General features: G+C 48.8%; 1 protein-coding gene across 1 annotated transcript; it reads left to right on the forward strand.

The window, feature by feature from the left end:
* The first annotated feature begins 14,325 nt into the window (after positions 1-14,325).
* On the forward strand, positions 14,326-15,081 carry LOC147986374 (uncharacterized). The gene has a single exon (XM_087541981.1). The coding sequence runs from the start codon at positions 14,326-14,328 to the stop codon at positions 15,079-15,081; it is 756 nt and encodes a 251-aa protein (XP_087398107.1).
* Positions 15,082-18,504: the final 3,423 nt, after the last annotated feature.

Here is an 18,504-nt window from a genome sequence, read left to right on the forward strand (position 1 = left end):
TCGGAAGAGCATCATCATCACCGTTTCCTCGGATGAAGCTGCGGCCTAATCGGCGCCACCAAAGAGGTTGTACACTAATCGCCGCATTTTCTTCTTGATTCGATCTCTTAGTGCTGCCGGCGCTCGGTCCCGAGCCGACACGGCGCGGCTCCATCCACGGCAGCGTCGCCGGCCACTTCCTCCACGGCGTCGCTCCCTCGGTGGCGACGTCCACATCAGTAGGAGCTGCTACTTTTTTAGCTCTCGCTCGCGCTGCTGCTCTACTCTTGCTCTCAGTCCCCTGCCTGGTCTGCTCTTGCTCTTGCTGCTGCTCTCGCTCTTCCTCTTGCTTGCGATGCTCCTCCAATTTAGCTACACTTCAGTCGACTGAATCGACTTTTGGGTCAGTCGATTTTCAGGGGGTGGGGGCGGGGGGCTCGCCGGTGTGAAGGAAGAACCAGCCGCAGCGGGGAGGGGGGCTCGCCAGAGAGGTACCCCACTATCTATCTTAGGGTTCAGGGTGGGGGCGATGGTCGGCGGTGGTGGTGGGGCAGTGGCGTGGGGATCGTCGGAGAGAAAGCTTGGCACAGGGGGGGCTAGAGGGATGGCCGGGGCGGCGGCGGACCAGTGGTGGGGAGTGTTTTCGTGGCGGGCGGGGCGGCGCACTGCCCGTCGCGGGCGGCGGGGGGCTGCTGTTTGGCCGGTGGTGGCTGGTGGCTCAGGCGGGTGGAGGTTGAAGATGAACTGCAGGCCCTTGATTTCGTATCCAACGGTTGCAAAATCGACTGACCAGAGATGAAAAAGTCAGTCGACTGACGTGTAGCCTCACCTTGCTAGTGCGTTTAGTTTCGATAGTAAAATTTAGTTTCGACAACAAAATTCAGTTTCGACAGTTCAGTTTCAATAGCTAAATTCAGTTTCGACAGTTAAGTTCAGAGATGAGCAGTTGATGTATTTTACATCTAGCACTTTGTGGTTATGTATTTTACGTCATTTATTGGAGATGCTACAAGAATTCCACTCAGGTTAACGTTGTCTCTCTTGTCCTGCTTCAGCCTCGGTGTCGTACAACTCACCGGAGCTACTCCAACAACGAAACCCTCCATCAAATGGAGCAGTACCTCAGGCTCCATCTCCAGACGCCTAAGATCTTCCCCTCCTCCAACAGCCAATTCAGCCGGAGCATCCTCACCGGCCAACCCAATCATGCTGAGATCGACATGGCTTCGGCAAAGAGGTTGTACACTTGTTGCATCACTTTTTTACTCTACATGTTATATATATTGTCCACTAAGCACACGTAGTAACGGGAAATACGATTATTTTATCCTACTATATGACAAGCAGTGAGGTACCAGGCAACTTAGCTATCTGTGATGGACTCTCTTGAACGCCATCATTATTTATCTCTACGCGTTTGAGCTGTGCATTTGTCGATGGCCCTGGGAGTTGAGCTAGTAGGGTAGTGGCCTGGGTCCAAAGTAATAGAAGTAGCACAAAAACATTTTTAGTGTAGGCTTTTCCTTGCTCAAGCCTGCCTACTAGAATCGCCAGTGCTTGAAAGGAAAAGTGAATGAAAAACATAGGAATTGGAAAGTTTCCTATGGTACTACTATTCATGAATTTGGTTCAAAGGAATGGAGCAAAGGAAAACTGTAGGATTTGTTCCTTTAGTGTCTCCTTGAAAGAAAATACGTAGGAATTTTAATTTTCACTTGTCCTCATTTTCAAATTCCTATTCATGAAGCACAAGACTAAGAGATAGTAGCATAATAGCATTATAACCGTACATTTTCTTATGGTTTGACTTAATCTCACCATGCTTCTTTGCATCCTGTGATCTTCCAATTGTTGTGAATCAAACACCCAGATTGGCAGATATCCTGTGTTTTTAAATTCTCTATTTTGAACGTGCATTCCTATCCTATTCCTATCTATTTCCTATCCCTGCATTGTTGGAATCCTCCAATTCAAACAAGCCCTTACATAATTACTTCTCTTGCAGATAGTTGTCAAACAAAACTTTACGTGGTTTGTCGCGCTCCTGCTGCGCCGTCGTCCACCCCAGCTCAGCTGCTCCAATGATAGAAGGGTCCAGCACAGCATGGATCCAGCCTCCAGACTATCTTTCGCCGCCTCAGATCTTCTTCCCCGCTGCCGGCAGCCATGAAAATTGCATTACCATCATCAACTGAGCAGATGACCTCGAGGACTACATGGGTCCGCTAGAGAGGTCGCACTCTTTCGTGTTTGCTTACGTTATGCATCACATAATATTACATGCTACTTTATCGTCCTGTTCACCGATTAGACTCTGAGTCAGCTCCAAACTAATGGTCAAACTTGAGTTTTTAAATCATTGTGGGGTACATATCGGGGCCGCAATCAATAGTATCTATCTACTATCTGGTTAATCTCCGGTGTCTACTATGGGTTTCATGTTGGGTGGGAAACAAATATTAAAGAAGCCATTATCTGTATTTTTTACTGAAGCCATTATCTGCCTGCTATTATTGGTTTTGGGTCTATCCACAGGTTGCCACCATTACTCTGGATTTCTACATGCACTCCTTACATAATCTCACTGTTTTATTCCTAGGCATGACAGTTATTGTAAACAATGGAATTGAACATGTAGAGCAAAAGAGACGAGCCTTGCGTGGCAATAAAATTTCATGTAGATGTCGCTCCATGGTAGGCGCAAAGGCAGCCCCCCTCCACACATTTCGGATTGTAATCGAGAGGAAGATATCTGTTCTGAGGGGGATTCAGAAGGAGAAGACAACTCCTATTTACCCCCTGAGGTCTTCGCTCTAACTTGGCATGCTGATGTTGGTTATATCATGAGTATGGTGCCTTGCATTGCTTACTTTATACATCAAATATGTCATCATCTTAGTTTAGACATCCTTTGTGCGAATGCCATCTGCAAATCCATCTTGTTTAGCCAGGTATCATATATGTGGATTTTGCAACGCCATCCTGCTTAGCCAGTCATCTTATATGTAAATTATATCAGGCCATCCTTTTTTCGTTACATATTACATTTGTCAACAATGTTAGTACATTCAACTGCTCTTCGTGTGCATCAGCCATTTGACACGGTGATGGAAAATTCTGGAGTGAAAACAAGGTCTTCAGAGTAGACTATGCTATCTGATGAAGCGCATAGCTCGCTGGTTACGGATAGCTCCTTAGAGGAGGATTCAGAGACAGATGACCAGTTCTATTCCTCCCCGAGGTGTATGCTCTAACTTGGCAAGGTTATGTTGCTCATATCGTGCGTATGGTGTCTCGCATTGCTATGTCATTTGATTAGTTTAGACATGCTTTGTGTGAATGCCACCTGTTCAGTGTCTAATTACCATATATGTGAATGATGCATTGCCATCTTGTTGCATGACATTATATATGTGAATTATGCAATGCTATATTGTTGTAAAGGCATTATATATGTGAATTATGCAATGCCATGCTGTTTAGCCAATCATCATGTATGTGAATTATATCATGCTATCATTTTTTTGTATTACATGTTCCATTTGTGGACAACGTTTGTATATTCAACTACTCTTCCTGTGCATCAGCCATTTGAAGCGGTGATGGAAGTATCTGGAGTGAAAACAAGGTATTCAGAGAAGAAAATGCTACCTGCTGAAGCAGACATCTTGCTGGTTATAGAGAGCTCCTCAGAGGAGGATTCAGAGACTGATGACCAGTCCTATTTCCCCCCTGAGGTCTATGCTCAAACTTGGCAGGGTTATATTACTCATGTCATGCATGTTGTCTTGCATTGCTTAGTTTTTACATCATATATGGATTGCCATCTGCTTACTTGCTTACTATATAAATCATATATTTGAATTATATCATGCCATCATGTTTACATAGTACATACACATCATCTATCTGAATTATGGAATGGCAACCCATTTAATAAAGACATCATATAGTTATATCATCTCATCCTGTTTAGTGTTTATAGTCATCATATTTTGAATTATGGCATTCTATCCGTGAATGTATGTGAATTATGGCATGCCAACCTATTTAATAAACACATTATATAGTTATATCATGTCATCCTGTTTACATAGTAATCATATTTTGAACTATGTCTTTCCATCTTTTTTAGTTAGCCATCATACTGTGAAATTGTGTCATGCTATCCTGTTTAGTTAGCCATCATATATGTGACATTGTGTCATGCTATCCTGTTTCGTTTGACAACAGAACTGTGAATTATTTCATGCCATCTTTTATTCCCCACTATCCATGGCACCTGTCTATCATACAATGTCTATACTTTTAATTACTTTTCTTGTTTATCAGCCATTTTAATTGGAGAGGGTGATGGCAGTATCTAAGGGAGTAACAACACGGTCTTCAGGAAAGATAGTGCTACCAGTTGATGTAGATAGAACCACGGTTGTACTTGCCCAAGGACCAGATCCACCACACATAACCCAGACTCTCGCAGATTATACCCCTATTTAGTTGGACAGAGAACCAGCTACACCCCTTCTAACCCCAACCATGGCAGATAGTATCCCAGTTCCAGTTGACACAATACCGTCTCCACCACAGAGCACCCAAACACGAGCAGTTAGTAAGGGAACTGCAGTGCCCAAAGCACGAGGACCACCACCCCGAATCCCATCTCAATGCTTAAAGGAGAAGAAGATTTGTTCTCAGGTCAGGTTCTATAGCTATGGTTCATACTCCTTTGCTCTAGCATTACTGTATTTACTCATACCAACTATTTTCAAATTTGAAGGATGGAATTGAAACTCCAATGGTGCAACAGGTATGTTTTAAACCTGTTTCTTTAACTGGTTTGCTGTTGTAACCTGCTCTATGTTGATTTCAGTTTCAACTGAATAAACAGTTATGTTCTCATGTCATGCACATTACAAGTGTTGTTATTGCTCTATAGTTTCCCACACTTATATTATGTTTGTTCTGCTTTGTCTTGAACAAATATTATTTGAACTGTGTCTCTATCTTGATTTGGCAATAAAACTAGAATGATATAGACCATAAAGTGACCATGGTACATAGATATATATTTGTTTCATGCTGTTATCCTGTCCACTTTACTACTAAACTCATTTACCAAAATGAGTTTCATATACAACATGGTAAACCTGTGATGTGTCTGCTCGTTTCTCTTTTAGAATGCGAACAAAATATTGGAGAACAGTACCGCATTGTGCAATGGTAAAGGAAGTAATGCAGATAAGGTTCAAGATAGTGAGACATCCCTGTTGGTCTCCAAGAAAGCTGATTAAAACTATCTTGACGACAGTGAGAGAACCCAAAAGTCCTGTCTTGATGTAGTGTTCGAGTTACTGGCCACTACTGATGGCACAAGCTCTTCAAACTCGCTGCCTGAATCAGTTCGTCTTCTTGAGTCTAAACTTCAAGTTGAAAGACATCGATCAGATATGCTGCGACAGGAAGCTGAAGGACTGAGGAAGTCCCTGCAGAATTCAGATGCATACTTCCTGGTGCAACAACAAGCACTGGAGGATTTAAGCGCCAAACAAGAGAAAGTTAATAAGCTTGCTAAGCATCTTGCCAGCATTATGGGTACCCAGGATATTGTTTCTTGAGATCTTCTGAAGTGGTTTCAGTTCGGGATTTGTTTTGCTGCGGCGTTTATTTGCGCTGGTGTCAGGACCCCGATTCCAAGTCACATCAATCTAGCTGGTAACACCTCATATCACTTTGCAGCCTCACGCACGGTATTCCCACGGGTGTCGCCTTCCATGGCCCAGGACTGTTTGCGCCTTTTGGCTCACGTATATGATAGTGTCGCTAGCATCCATATGACAGAGAACCCGGGCCGACATGACTAGTCGTGAACCCAAAGTGGCACTAACTTACGGGGACAGGCATACATGAATCAACATCGAGCATGTCGGTCAGTAGCGTGCGAATCTGGGCTGTAGCACTGGGCTAACAGGACTCCGGTGAACCGGGCTGTAGCAGGCTAGGTAGGACGCCGGATGTCACCGCGTGACATTTCCCCAAAGGGACAGACACAGGAACGAAGTGAATCACATGCCGGCCAGTCCAGTGTTCCGAAGCAGTAGTGCTGGGCTAGTAGGACTCCAGTGAACCGGGTTGTAGCGGACTACTATGGCTCATGGAAGCACAAGACTACATTTCCCCATAAGAGAGGCTACCATTGATAAACAACTAGGTTGTCGGATCCCACACATACCAAGCATTTCAATCATACACACAATATGCTCGATATGTGTAAATACAACATGGCATCACAACATAACTCTACGACTCAAGTATTTATTCATTAGGCTCCGAGGAGCGAGATATTACAAACATGGGTCTCATGACCCAACATTCAGAGCATACAAGTCACAGCACATGCGGAAGCTTAACATGTCTGAGTACAGACATCTACAAATGAAAAAGGCTGAGAAGCCTGACTATCTACCAGATCCTGCTGAGGGCACAAGATCGTAGCTGAGGTATCAAGATAAACGTCGAAGTCCACACGGAACTACTAGCGAGACTGACGTTTCTCTGCAAAATATAAAATAGGCAAACGTGAGTACAAATGTACCCAGCAAGACTTACATCAGAACTAGCTACATATGCATCAGTATCAACAAAGGGGGTGGTGGAGTTTGACTGCAGCAAGCCAGCTTTGACTCAGTGGCTATCCTAAACTATGGCCGCAAGTAACTCTTTTGAGGTGGCGCACACGAGTCCACATATTCACCATATCAATACACCACTATGGATCGCTCCCGTCTCCCTACGAGAACGCCATCCATAGCACTCACGCTTATCTTGCGCATTTTAGAGTATCCACTTTAACTTGTCTATGAACTATTATAGGCAACCCAGAAGTCCTTTACCGTGGACACGGCTATTCGAATAGATGATGTTAACCCTGCAGGGTGTACTTCTTCACACATGCTCTCGCCACTTACCACCATGTACACGTCATGTATCTCGGCAACCTTCAAGTGGAAGCCTGGAGAGGGAGTCGACCATGACCTGACTAACCACACAAGTCTCTAGTGCAGGTTTATCGCCTATTCGAGTTCCAACCGCGAGGAGATCCGGCCGGGGTTTCGCTCACAGCCCCAAACGATGTGTGTAGGGTTCCCGAGACACCAAATGGGTACCCGGTACACTGTGCCACGGTGTATCTACCACATCATAGCCCACCCCTAGGGTCAGTGCTACGCACGACCTCCAACACATATCCTACAAACACCAGAAACTAGTAGCAACTCCTGGACATAGATCAAGGCGATTATTAAGTCGAGAGAGTCAATTAAGGATCCCAATATGTGGTAGTAACTGTTCATGGATCACAAACACAGAACTCAATTCCTGAGGACGGTTTCAATGAGACGACCCACCATGTACTCCTAAATGGCCTCTCACCGCTACCTTTACCAAATCGCGTTCACACACTTAGCTCACACACAGTAGAACATGTTCATCACCATTCCAATTCATCCCCGATGAATCATACCTGACTCAACTCTAAGCAGTAGCAGGCATGACAAACAAGCATGAATGAGTAGGCACATCAGGGCTCAAACAACTCCTACTCATGGTAGTGGGTTTCATCTATTTTTTTTAACCACTGAAACAGTAGGAGAGGCTCCTACTGCAATTAAATAAAAGAATCAATAATTGTACATGGTTTGTATCTTACAAGTCCATCCCACTTTGTGGGTGGAAGAGAGAATGGGGGGCAGGAGTAACCAGGGCTATATTACAAGGTAGCTAAGTAGGAAAGCAAGAAGGGTTTATTCTTTTCTCCCGCCCTATAAGTAAGGAGGGACAGGTCTTCTTTTAGCCTAGAGAGCCAAGAACTTGTGGAAGGAGTTATTCCTCTGAAATGCTTGTTGTTTCTTTCTTTCCAAATGCTCCAAGCAGATTGGAGAAGGATTTCAACAAATAAAGGCCTATGCCATGAAGCTTTGGCTGACTCCACCCAATCCAGCCTATTCCCTTGAGTAGATCCTTGTATTCCAAGCTTTGCCCAACACTGTGTACTAAAAGGACATTCAAAGAATAGGTGCTCCACCGTTTCATCAGTGCATGTTGGGCAGAGTAGGCAGCCAAAGATGTTACCAATGTTGAAATGTCTTCGTTTGAGCATATTTCTGGTGTTTAGCCTGTCAGATAGTAGAAGCCAACCAAAAACTTTGATCTTCATGGTGGCTTTGGATTTCCACAGCCACGAGTAGGCAGGGTGAGCTTGCATATCTCTGAAGAAGAAGTCATAGAATTTGTTGGCCGCGTAGTGAGTGGATCCCCATGTGTATATCCAAGCATCGTGTGTTGACATCGTTGGCTAGTGGGATTCATCTATTTGCCGTGACAATGACAGGTCATGCAGAGAAAAAAGGGTTCAACTACCGCAACAAGTAACAGATGAATCGTTGTTGTCCTAATGCAGTAAAAGAGAGCAGGAGCGAGAGAGTGGGATTGTATCGGAATGAACAAGGGGGTTTTGCTTGCCTGGCACTTCTGAAGATAGTATAGCTCTTCATCGGTGTCATCGAACTCATCGTCAGAACTACGTCCACTGAGAGGGGACAGATACCAGCAAACAGAGAAAGAACACAATCAATGCAATGCAACAATATGATGCATGATCATGAAATGGCAATATGCTGTTGTTTGAGCTAATGCAACTAGCAACGATTTAAATGAAGTTGGTTTGAATCCAAGATTCAAATTCAAACTCCATATGTGAAATTCAAATGCCATTTATTTGATTTGTCCAATTCAGCAACTATAAGTTGTTCCAACATGCATGAAAATGGTACAGATGGATAGATTGAATTTTTCTGATCTTTTTTCATATATAAATAATTTCATTTGGAGTTATGATTTAATTTCTATGATTTTTAGAAGTTTCAAACATTTTCTGAAATAAATAAATCATTTCTAATTTATTTAAAACTCCAGAAAACACTTACTGCATCAACATTACGTCACTGTGACATCAGCGATCAACTGGGCGGCTAGGGTCAAACCTGACACGTGGGACCCATCAGTCAGTGACTCGGGGGTTAATTAAGGTTAGAACTAATCTTTACCAAAATTAATAATGGCCTGGGGCCCACTGGTCAGTGACCTAGGGGTGATTAGTTGGGTCATTAGCAACTAATGGTGGCGCCACGTCAGCTGCACCGGCGATTAGACGACGGCGACGAACCAGAGCGGCGGTGGCTCACCGAAGTTGCGCTTGGGGCTGCCGCTTGCTGCGATGAGGGAATCATAAAGGAGCCCTTGCTCGCCCGCATCTAGGGAAGCACGCGGCTAGGCGTGGGGTGGCCTGGTTCACCGGCGGCGAGCTCATCCGCGGCGGCCAGAGCACGGGGATGAGGCAGGCGAGACTGCAAGCCACGGGGACACCGGATGAGGTGCTCTACGGGATCCTGGGAACTCCTGGTGTTCGACTATGCACCCAGACGCGACTGGAACGAGCCCTGGCGGCGTCGGCGACATCGCCAGCGGCAAGGAGCTTACGGTTGCGACGGGGAGATAATATAGGGGTTGAGCGCGAGGAGGGGAACAGGGGGGAAACGAAGAGAGGCTCACGGAGAGGAGGATGGTGCAGACGGCGGGGCCGGGGACGTGTTGGTTGCCGCGAATTGACGGTGAGGTACCCGGCGGTCGGAGGTTGAGGATGAGCTCGGGGACGCTGCTACAGGGCTCCCGTGGTCTAATGGGTTGGTGAAGACGACACGGAAGGCGATGGCGGTCCTCTGGACGCGTCGGCGAGGCGAGGGGGAGGCAGTGGCGAGCGGCGGCGACGGGCACGTTCGGGTGGGTGAAAGGAAGAGGTCCAAGGGAGGGAAGATGCCACGGGTGAGGGAGAGAGAGGTCGGGGGTGCGTGGCGTTGTCCAGACGCGTCGGGGCAGCGGCGGAAGCAGGAGGTGGCCGGGCGCGTGCCGGCGTGCGTCAGCCACGTGCGCTGCCTATTGGCGCTGGGAGGAAGACGACAGGGAGCCGGGAAGGTGGGTGGGCCAGCCACTTGGGCTCCAGGTAAGGCCCAGGTACTATCTCTCTCTCTCTCTCTCTGTCTTTCTCTTTTATAAATCTTTCGGTTATCTATTTTTTTGCAGTATGTTTTGACCTATATTTAAATACCAAATCACTTTATAAAATTCTGCAAACTTTTATGGGCACTATCTGATTTTAACCAGAGGCCCTCACCAAGTTTCAGAATATTTGGAGCTACCAAATATTTTATAGGAATTAATAGCTCCAATTCAAATACATTAAGAGTTAATTCAAAAATCCAGGAATGACCAAGAAATATGTTCATCATTTTTGGGAGAGGTTTTCACCTTTGTCAGAAACCATGAACATTTTCAAAGGGCATTTTGGGTTCATTGAAAATATTTTTAATTTGATCCTAGTTGCATTTAATTTGGTGCTAGGGTTTGAACATCCCCATTTCAAGTTTAACTGAAATTTAAACATGATGCAACACCAGATGCTAGCACTAAGCATTACCAGAACTAGGGATGTGACAGCTAGTCACCAACTTTGACAACCAGTATATATGATATGCTGCTTTGTTCCCTATATTTGCACTGGTGGCGAACTTTGATGCCCAGTGGATGTAATATGTGTAATAGCCGTGATAGCCTAGCGTTAGTTGCTTGCTTATTTATTTCCTTGTTGTGTTGTTTATTTGTTTGCTTGTAGTCAGTGCAGTTCTTTTTTCGTGGTTTGCTAGTGGCCGCAATAAACTATTTTTTAAAACTAGGCCACGATAACCATGGGCTACATATTTACTGTAGTGACACTGGGCCTCCTACCGGCCGTAGAAACAATGGGCCTTCTATGGGCCATAGAAACAATGGGCCTTCTATGGGCCGTATCATCAATGGGCCTTATATGGGCCGTATGATCGATTGGCCAAACATGGGCCAATAACAGACTGCATTATGGCCGTAAACGGGCTAAAGTTGGAATCATCCGTTCATGGGCCGACCATAACGGGCTGTCGTTAATAGGATGCATTTTATGATGCTATGAAAACGGCCAAACGTATTAATGGGCCACAAACGGGCGACTTTAACAACGGGCTGAATTTGGCCCACAAGCAGAAAATGACAGTAACGGGCTATAAGTAACCGAATGCTGGAAATGAGCCCAAGAATAAATGGGCCCTGAGAAGGCCGAAAGTTACCATGGACTGGAAACGGCCCAATGGAATAATGGGCCGTTAATGGGTATAAAGTGATACATTGTTTATTATGGGCCGTTAATGGGCCAAGAGTTACAAAGGGCCTCATATGGGCCGAAAGACGTCATGGGCGATACATGGGCCGGAAGTTAAAACAGGATGGAATCATATTGGACGCCCATATGACGCAACTGGGCCTAATTCGGATAGGTCATAACGGGCCCTGGGTTAGCGGGCTGTAAATGGGCTATATGCGAACAGGCCGTTAATAGGCTTTAAGTTGGCCGGCCCGCCACCTTTTGACCAAGTCAAACGGGCCGGCCTTTTCACAGGAATGGGCCTCTATTGGGCCGTGCCACGTGTCGACGTATCATAGGCGCCTTCTGTCCAATGAGTGGATGACATCTGTCCCAACGATGAGCCGACACATGTTTCCTCCAGCCAATGATGATTTTACACATGGAAAATCCCCATTGGTCAGGGCTGTTAACGGGTTATCGGATCCAAAACCGGATCCGATAGCTTAACGGCGTTCCATTACGGTGGATGCCATGTGTCGGTCACCCTTGATGAAAGCACTTCTGTGACGCACGATTTATCATCATGGAAGTGGACACTTCCGTGATGATAATTTTGGTAATGTCATGGAACACTTCTACGACAGCACATGTATGACTATCTTGATTCTATGATAAAATCGACATGGATGTACATGCATGACAAAAAACGCCACCTACTGTGACAAACACATATCATGACGGAAGTGTATTTTTTTGTAGTGTTAGTGGTAAAGTAAAACAATTACATGGCGATTACATTCCATACAATAAAGCGACAACCATATGGCTCCTACCAGTTGCCGATAACTTTGTTACAAAACATGATCATCTCATACAACAATTTATATCACATCATGCCTTGACCATATCACATCACAGCAAGCGCCGCAAAAACAAGTTAGATGTCCTCTACTTTGTTGTTGCAAGTTTTATGTGGCTGCTACGGGCTTCTAGCAAGAACCATTCTTACCTACACATCAAAACTACAACGATTTTTAGTCAAGTGTGATGTTTTAACCTTCAACAAGGACTGGGCGTAGCCACACTCGATTAAACTAAAGTTGGAGAAACAGAAACTCACCAGCCACCTATGTGCGAAGCACGTCGGTAGAATCAGTCTCGCGTAAGCGTACACATAATGTCGATCTGAGCCGCTTCATCCAACAATACTGCCGAATCAAAGTATGACATGGTGGTAAGCAGTATGACTATTATCGCCCACAACTCTTTGTGTTCTACTCGTGCATATAACATCTACGCATAGACCTGGCTCGGATGCCACTGTTGGGGAACGCGGTAATTTCAAAAAAATTCCTACGATCACGCAAGATCTATCTCTAGGCGATGAATAGCGACGAGAGAGGAGAGTGTTGTCTACGTACCCTCGTAGACCGAAAGCGAAAGCGTTATGACAACGCGGTTGATGTAGTCGTACGTCTTCGCGATTCGATCGATCCTAGCACCGAAGGTACGGCACCTCCGCGATCTGCACACGTTCAGCTCGGTGATGTCCCATGAACTCTAGATCTAGCTGAGGTCGGGGGAGAGTTTTGTCAGCACGACGGCGTGGTGACAGTGATGATGAAGTTACCGGCGCAGGGCTTCGCCTAAGCACTACGACGATACGACCGAGCTGGAATTCTGTGGAGGGGGCACCGCACACGGCTAAACAATCAACTTGTGTGTTCTAGGGTCCCCCCCTTGCCCCCGTATATAAGGGAGGGAGGGAGGAGGACGCCGACCAGTGGAGGAGGTGCGCCAAGGGGGGGGCAATCCTACTCCAAGTAGGTTTGCCCCCCCCCCCATCCTATTCCAGCAAGGAGAAGGGGGAAGGAGGAGGTGGAGAGAAGGAAGGAGAGGGGGGCGCCGCCCCATCCCCTTGTCCAATCGCACTAGGGCCAGGGGGTCCGCGTGCCACCTCCTGGCCACCCTCTCTTTTCTCCACTAAGGCCCATGAGGCCCAATAGCTTCCGGGGGGGTCCGGTAACCCCCGGTACTCCGGTTTTATCCGAAACTTATCCGGAACACTTCCGGTGTCCGAATATAGTCATCCAGTATATCAATCTTTATGTCTCGATCATTTCGAGACTCCTCGTCATGTCCGTGATCAAATCTGGGACTCCGAACAATCTTCGGTACATCATATCACATAAACTCATAATACCAATCGTCATCAAACGTTAAGCGTGCGGACCCTATGGGGTCAAGAACTATGTAGACATGACCGAGACACGTCTCCGGTCAATAACCAATAGAGGAACCTGGATGCTCATATTGGTTCCTACATATTCTATGAAGATCTTTATCGGTTAAACCGCATAACAACATACGTTGTTACCTTTGTCATCGGTATGTTACTTGCCCGAGATTCGATCGTTGGTATCTCAATACCTAGTTCAATCTCGTTACCGACAAGTCTCTTTACTCGTTTCGTAATACTTCATCCCGCAATTAACTCATTAGTCACAATGCTTGCAAGGCTTATAGTGATGAGTATTACCGAGAGGGCCCAGAGATACCTCTCTGAAACACGGAGTGACAAATCCTAATCTCGATCTATGCCAACACAACAAACACCTTCGGGGACACCTGTAGATCACCTTTATAATCACCCATTTACGTTGTGATGTTTGGTAGCACACAAAGTGTTCATCAGGTATTCGGGAGTTGCATAATCTCATAGTCTGAGGAACTTGTATAAGTCTTGAAGAAAGTAGTAGCAATGAAAGTGACACGATCATAATGCTAAGCTAACTGATGGGTCATGTACATCACATAATTCTCCTAATGATGTGATCCCGTTCATCAAATGACAACACATGTCTATGGTTAGGAAACATAACCATCTTTGATTAACGATCTAGTCAAGTAGAGGCATACTAGGGACTATAAATTTTGTCTATGTATTCACACATGTACAAAGTTTCCTGTTAATACAATTCTAGCATGAATAATAAACATTTATCATGAGTTAAGGAAATAAATAATAACTTTATTATTGTCTCTAGGGCATATTTCCTTCAACGTGGACTAAGTATGCCCAGTGGTCCGTGGTCATGATGGTGAACCTGTAGGCGAAGATGCCGTGGGACGCGGTCGCGGCGGGGGATGCCCCGGTCCGCGAGGATCGCAGCGCGTTGGCGGCGATACTGCGCTCCACGTCGGAGGAGCTGCACGCATCTCTCACCAGCAAGGAGACGGTGAAGATGGCGTGGGACACCATCAAGGTCCAGTGCATCGGCGTTGAGCGCGTCCGAGATGCGAACGCGCAGAAGCTCCGCAAGGTGTTCGAGGCCATCTCGTTCTGGGATGGCGAGACAGTGGATGAGTTCTTCATGCGCATCTCAGGGCTCGCCGACACTCTCCGCTCGCTCGGGGATACACTTGAAGAGGTAAAGGTCGTTCGCAAGTTCCTGCGTGTAGTTCCTGCCAAGTACTCTCATGTGGCCATCGCCATCGAGACCATGCTCGACGTCACGACCATGTCGGTGGACGAACTCACTGACCGGCTACGCATCGTCAAGGATCGCTTGGAGGAGGACAACAATGACGGCGGCTCGGGTGGCCGCCTATTGCTCACTAAAGAGGAGTGGTACGCCCGCCTGAAAGACAAGGAGCAGGGCAGCTGCTCCTCCGGTGGGAATGACGGACATGGCCATGGCCGCGGCCGTGGCGGCAGACGCAACAACGGCAGGCGAGACAAGGCACCGAAACAGAACGGCAAGTGCCACAATTGCGGCATCTGGGGGCACGTCGCATGCAAGTGCTACAAGCCGCGCCAGGAGCGCCGTGAAGGTGGCGAGGAGGCTCACCTCGCCCAAGGAGAAGACGACTAGCCGACAATTCTGCTGGCTCAGGTGTGCGACGAGGTCATGCACGACGCGGTGCCGGAGCCGAACGCCAGCCGCGGTGCTGCCCCAACCAGCGTGGCGCTGATGCTGAGCGGCAGCCGCGGTGATGGTTCGGGCACGACAGAGGTGGTGAACCTCAACGAGGAGCGCATCGTGCCGGTGGACGCAGGCGCCGGGGTGTGGTACTTCGACACTGGCGCGAGCAACCATATGACCGGCGACAAGGAGCTGTTCTCCACACTCGATGAATCGATCAAGGGCACGGTGAAGTTTGGCGACGGATCGCTCATCAGCATCCACGAGCGCGACACAATCGTCTTCGAGTGCAGGCAGAAGGGCCACAGGGCACTCACGGATGTGTACCTAATCCCGAGGCTGCGCGGCAACATTACGAGCCTAGGCGGGCTGGATGAGCTCGGCTGTAAGATGGTGGTCAAAGACGGCATGCTGGAGCTGTTTGACCGCGACCATGCGCTGCTCGCACGGGTGACGCGCTCCAAGAACAGGCTGTACACCATCATGTTGAAGATGGCGGTGCCCGTGTGCCTTCTGTCCGTCATGCAGGATGAGGCATGGCTGTGGCATGGGTGCTACGGCTATCTCAACTTCTGCTCACTGCATGCTCTCGTGGAGAAGGGCTTGGCGGAAGGCGTGCCATCGATCGAGGACGTCGAGGAGTTCTGCGATGGGTGCGCTCTTGGGAAGCAACACCGTGTCCCATTCCCGTAGGCATCGAAGTACCGTGCTGAGCGCGGGCTCAAACTGGTCCATAGCGACCTGTGCGGGCCGATCAAGCCAGCCACGATGGGCGGCAACAGGTATTTCCTGCTCGTGGTTGACGATCACAGTCGTTTCATGTGGATTGAGATGATCAAGTCAAAGGACGAGGCGTTCAAGCGCTTCAAGCGGATCAAGGCGCTCGCGGAGGCGACACCGGGCAGGAAGCTCCTGGCGTTCCGATCCAATCGGGGTGGCGAGTTTAACTCTGCCGCGTTCCGGGAGTACTGTGACGAGCACGACATCAAGCACTGCACCACCGCCCCCTACACACCACAGCAAAACGGCGTCATCAAGTGCCGGAATAAGATGGTGGTGGAGATGGCGCGCTGTCTCTTGAAGAGCATGCGCGTGCCGGTGATCTTCTGGGGCGAGGCTGTGCGCACCGCGGTCTATCTGCTGAACCGCGCGCCCACATGCAGCCTGGATGGGCGAACTCCGTACGAGGCGTGGCACAACTGGAAGCTCAAGGTGCATCATCTTCGTGTGTTCGGCTGCGTGGCACATGTGAAGTGCCTCGGCCCCGGCATCGATAAGTTGGCCCACCGCTCGACGCCCATGGTCTTCGTCGGCTAGGAGGACGGCGCCAAGGCCTACCGGGTGTACGACCCGGTGACGAAGCAGCTGCGCATCATGCACGACATGGTGTTCGAGGAGAACCGGAGATGGGACTAGAGCGGCGATGCTGACGCGACGCCCATGCCGTGCGCCGCGTTTGAGGTGGTGCAGCGTGACCTGCCGACCGACGGGGACCATGAGCTGGGGGCAACCCAGCAGCCCGCCACGCCCAGAGGATCAGACCCCGCCGCAGGCATCACCGACCACACCAGCCCCGCGCGCCCATAACTAGGTGATGTCGCCGTCTCATGACACGGGTCGGCACGACGTGTCGGCCGGCGCTGCACTGCTGTATAGGCGCATGGCCAGTATCGAGCAGGAGCTCGACGACGCCTGGGAGAAAGAGCAGGTGGAGGTGAACCACCTCTGCTTACTGGCCGCAAGGGAGCCAGGCGGCGTTGAAGAGGCAAAGGGAGCTCCAGTTGGAGGCACGCAATGGAGGACGAACTGGACGCGATCAGAAGCAATGGCACCTGGGAGTTCGCCACGCTCCCGCCTGGACACGTCACCATCAGCCTAAAATGGGTGTTAAGGTAAAAAAAGGATCCAGTTGGCAACACTGTGAAGCATAAGGCGAGGCTTGTCGTGAAGGGCTATGTACAGCAGCAGGGGGTGGACTTCGACGAGGTCTTCGCTTTTGTGGTGCGCATGGAGACAGTGCGCGTCCTGTTGGCACTCATCGCGCACTCCGGGTGGCATGTCCACCACATGGACGTCAAGTCCGCGTTTCTGAATGGCAACCTGGTCGAAGAGGTGTACGTGCACCAGCCCCCCGGCTTCGTCGACCCCGGCAATGAGCACAAGGTACTCAGGCCGCGAAAGGCACTCTATGGGCTGCGCCAAGCGTCGCACGCATGGATCGCCAAGCTCGGCGGCGAGCTCACCAAGCTGGGCTTCGAGCGGAGCCCCCTGGAGCACGCCGAGTATCGAAGGGCAACTGAAGCGGGCATCTTGCTGGTCAGAGTGTACGTTGATGACCTGGTGATCACCGGCACTGACGTGAAGGAAATCGAGAGCTTCAAGGAGCAGATGCATCATCTGTTCGACATGAGCTACCTTGGCTTCCTGAGTTATTACTTGGGGATCGAGGTTCAGCAGTGTGAGGGCGTGATCGCGCTGTGTCAAGGCACCTATGCGGAGAAGGTGCTGGAGCAGGCAGGGATGAAGGACTGCAACCCGAGCTACACGCCCATGGAGCACCGGCCGCAAGTGATCAAGGGTGACACTGGCGGCGACATCGACGTCACCAAGTACCGGAGTGTTGTTGGGAGCTTGCTCTACCTCTGCAACACTAGGACGGACATCACACACGTTGTCGGCAACGTCAGCCGTCACATGGAGGCGCTGGGAGCGCCGCACCAGGCGGTGGTGAAGCAGATCCTCCGCTACGTCCAAGGGACCACTGGCAATGGGTGCTGCTACAAAAGGATAATGGAGGAAGCTGAGTTGGTGGGATACAGCGACAGCGACCTCGCCGGCAACGTCAGCAATCGCAAAAGCATGACCGGGGTGGTGTTCTTCCTCAACGGCAGCCCGATCACATGGACGTCGCAGAAGCAGAAGGTCGTCTCCCTCTCCTCCTGTGAAGCAGAGTACATGGCAGCGGCGGCGGCGGCATTGCCAGGGCATCTGGTTGTGCCGTCTCTATGGCGAGCTGGCCGGGAGCGAACCCATGACGGTGAAGCTATTCATTGACAACAAGTCAGCGATTGCATTGAGCAAGAACCCGGTGCATCACGATCGGAGTAAGTACCTCGACATACGTTTTCACTTCATTTGTGAATGCATCGAGGATGGAAAGGTGCAGGTCAAGCACGTTGGGACTGAAAGACAACTTGCCGATCTTCTCACCAAAGCACTAGGGCGCGTCAGATTCAGTTTGCTGCATCAGTGTCTTGGTGTCGTCGAAGTGAAGGGATCTTAGGCAACATGATTAGGTGGTGATTTGTTGGAATGTTTGTATTCCTGTCGCACTAGTTGCTTAGGTTTGTTTTCAGCAATTAAAGCGGTCCA

Source organism: Triticum urartu, chromosome 2A, assembly GCF_056163025.1.
Source record: "Triticum urartu cultivar PI428250 chromosome 2A, HENAU_Tu73, whole genome shotgun sequence".
Taxonomy (NCBI): Eukaryota; Viridiplantae; Streptophyta; class Magnoliopsida; order Poales; family Poaceae; genus Triticum; species Triticum urartu.

What these genes read in the sequence shown, in the direction of transcription:
- LOC147986374 (XM_087541981.1), top strand. Translation starts at nt 14,326, where the DNA reads ATGCCGTGGGACGCGGTCGCGGCGGGGGATGCCCCGGTCCGCGAGGAT.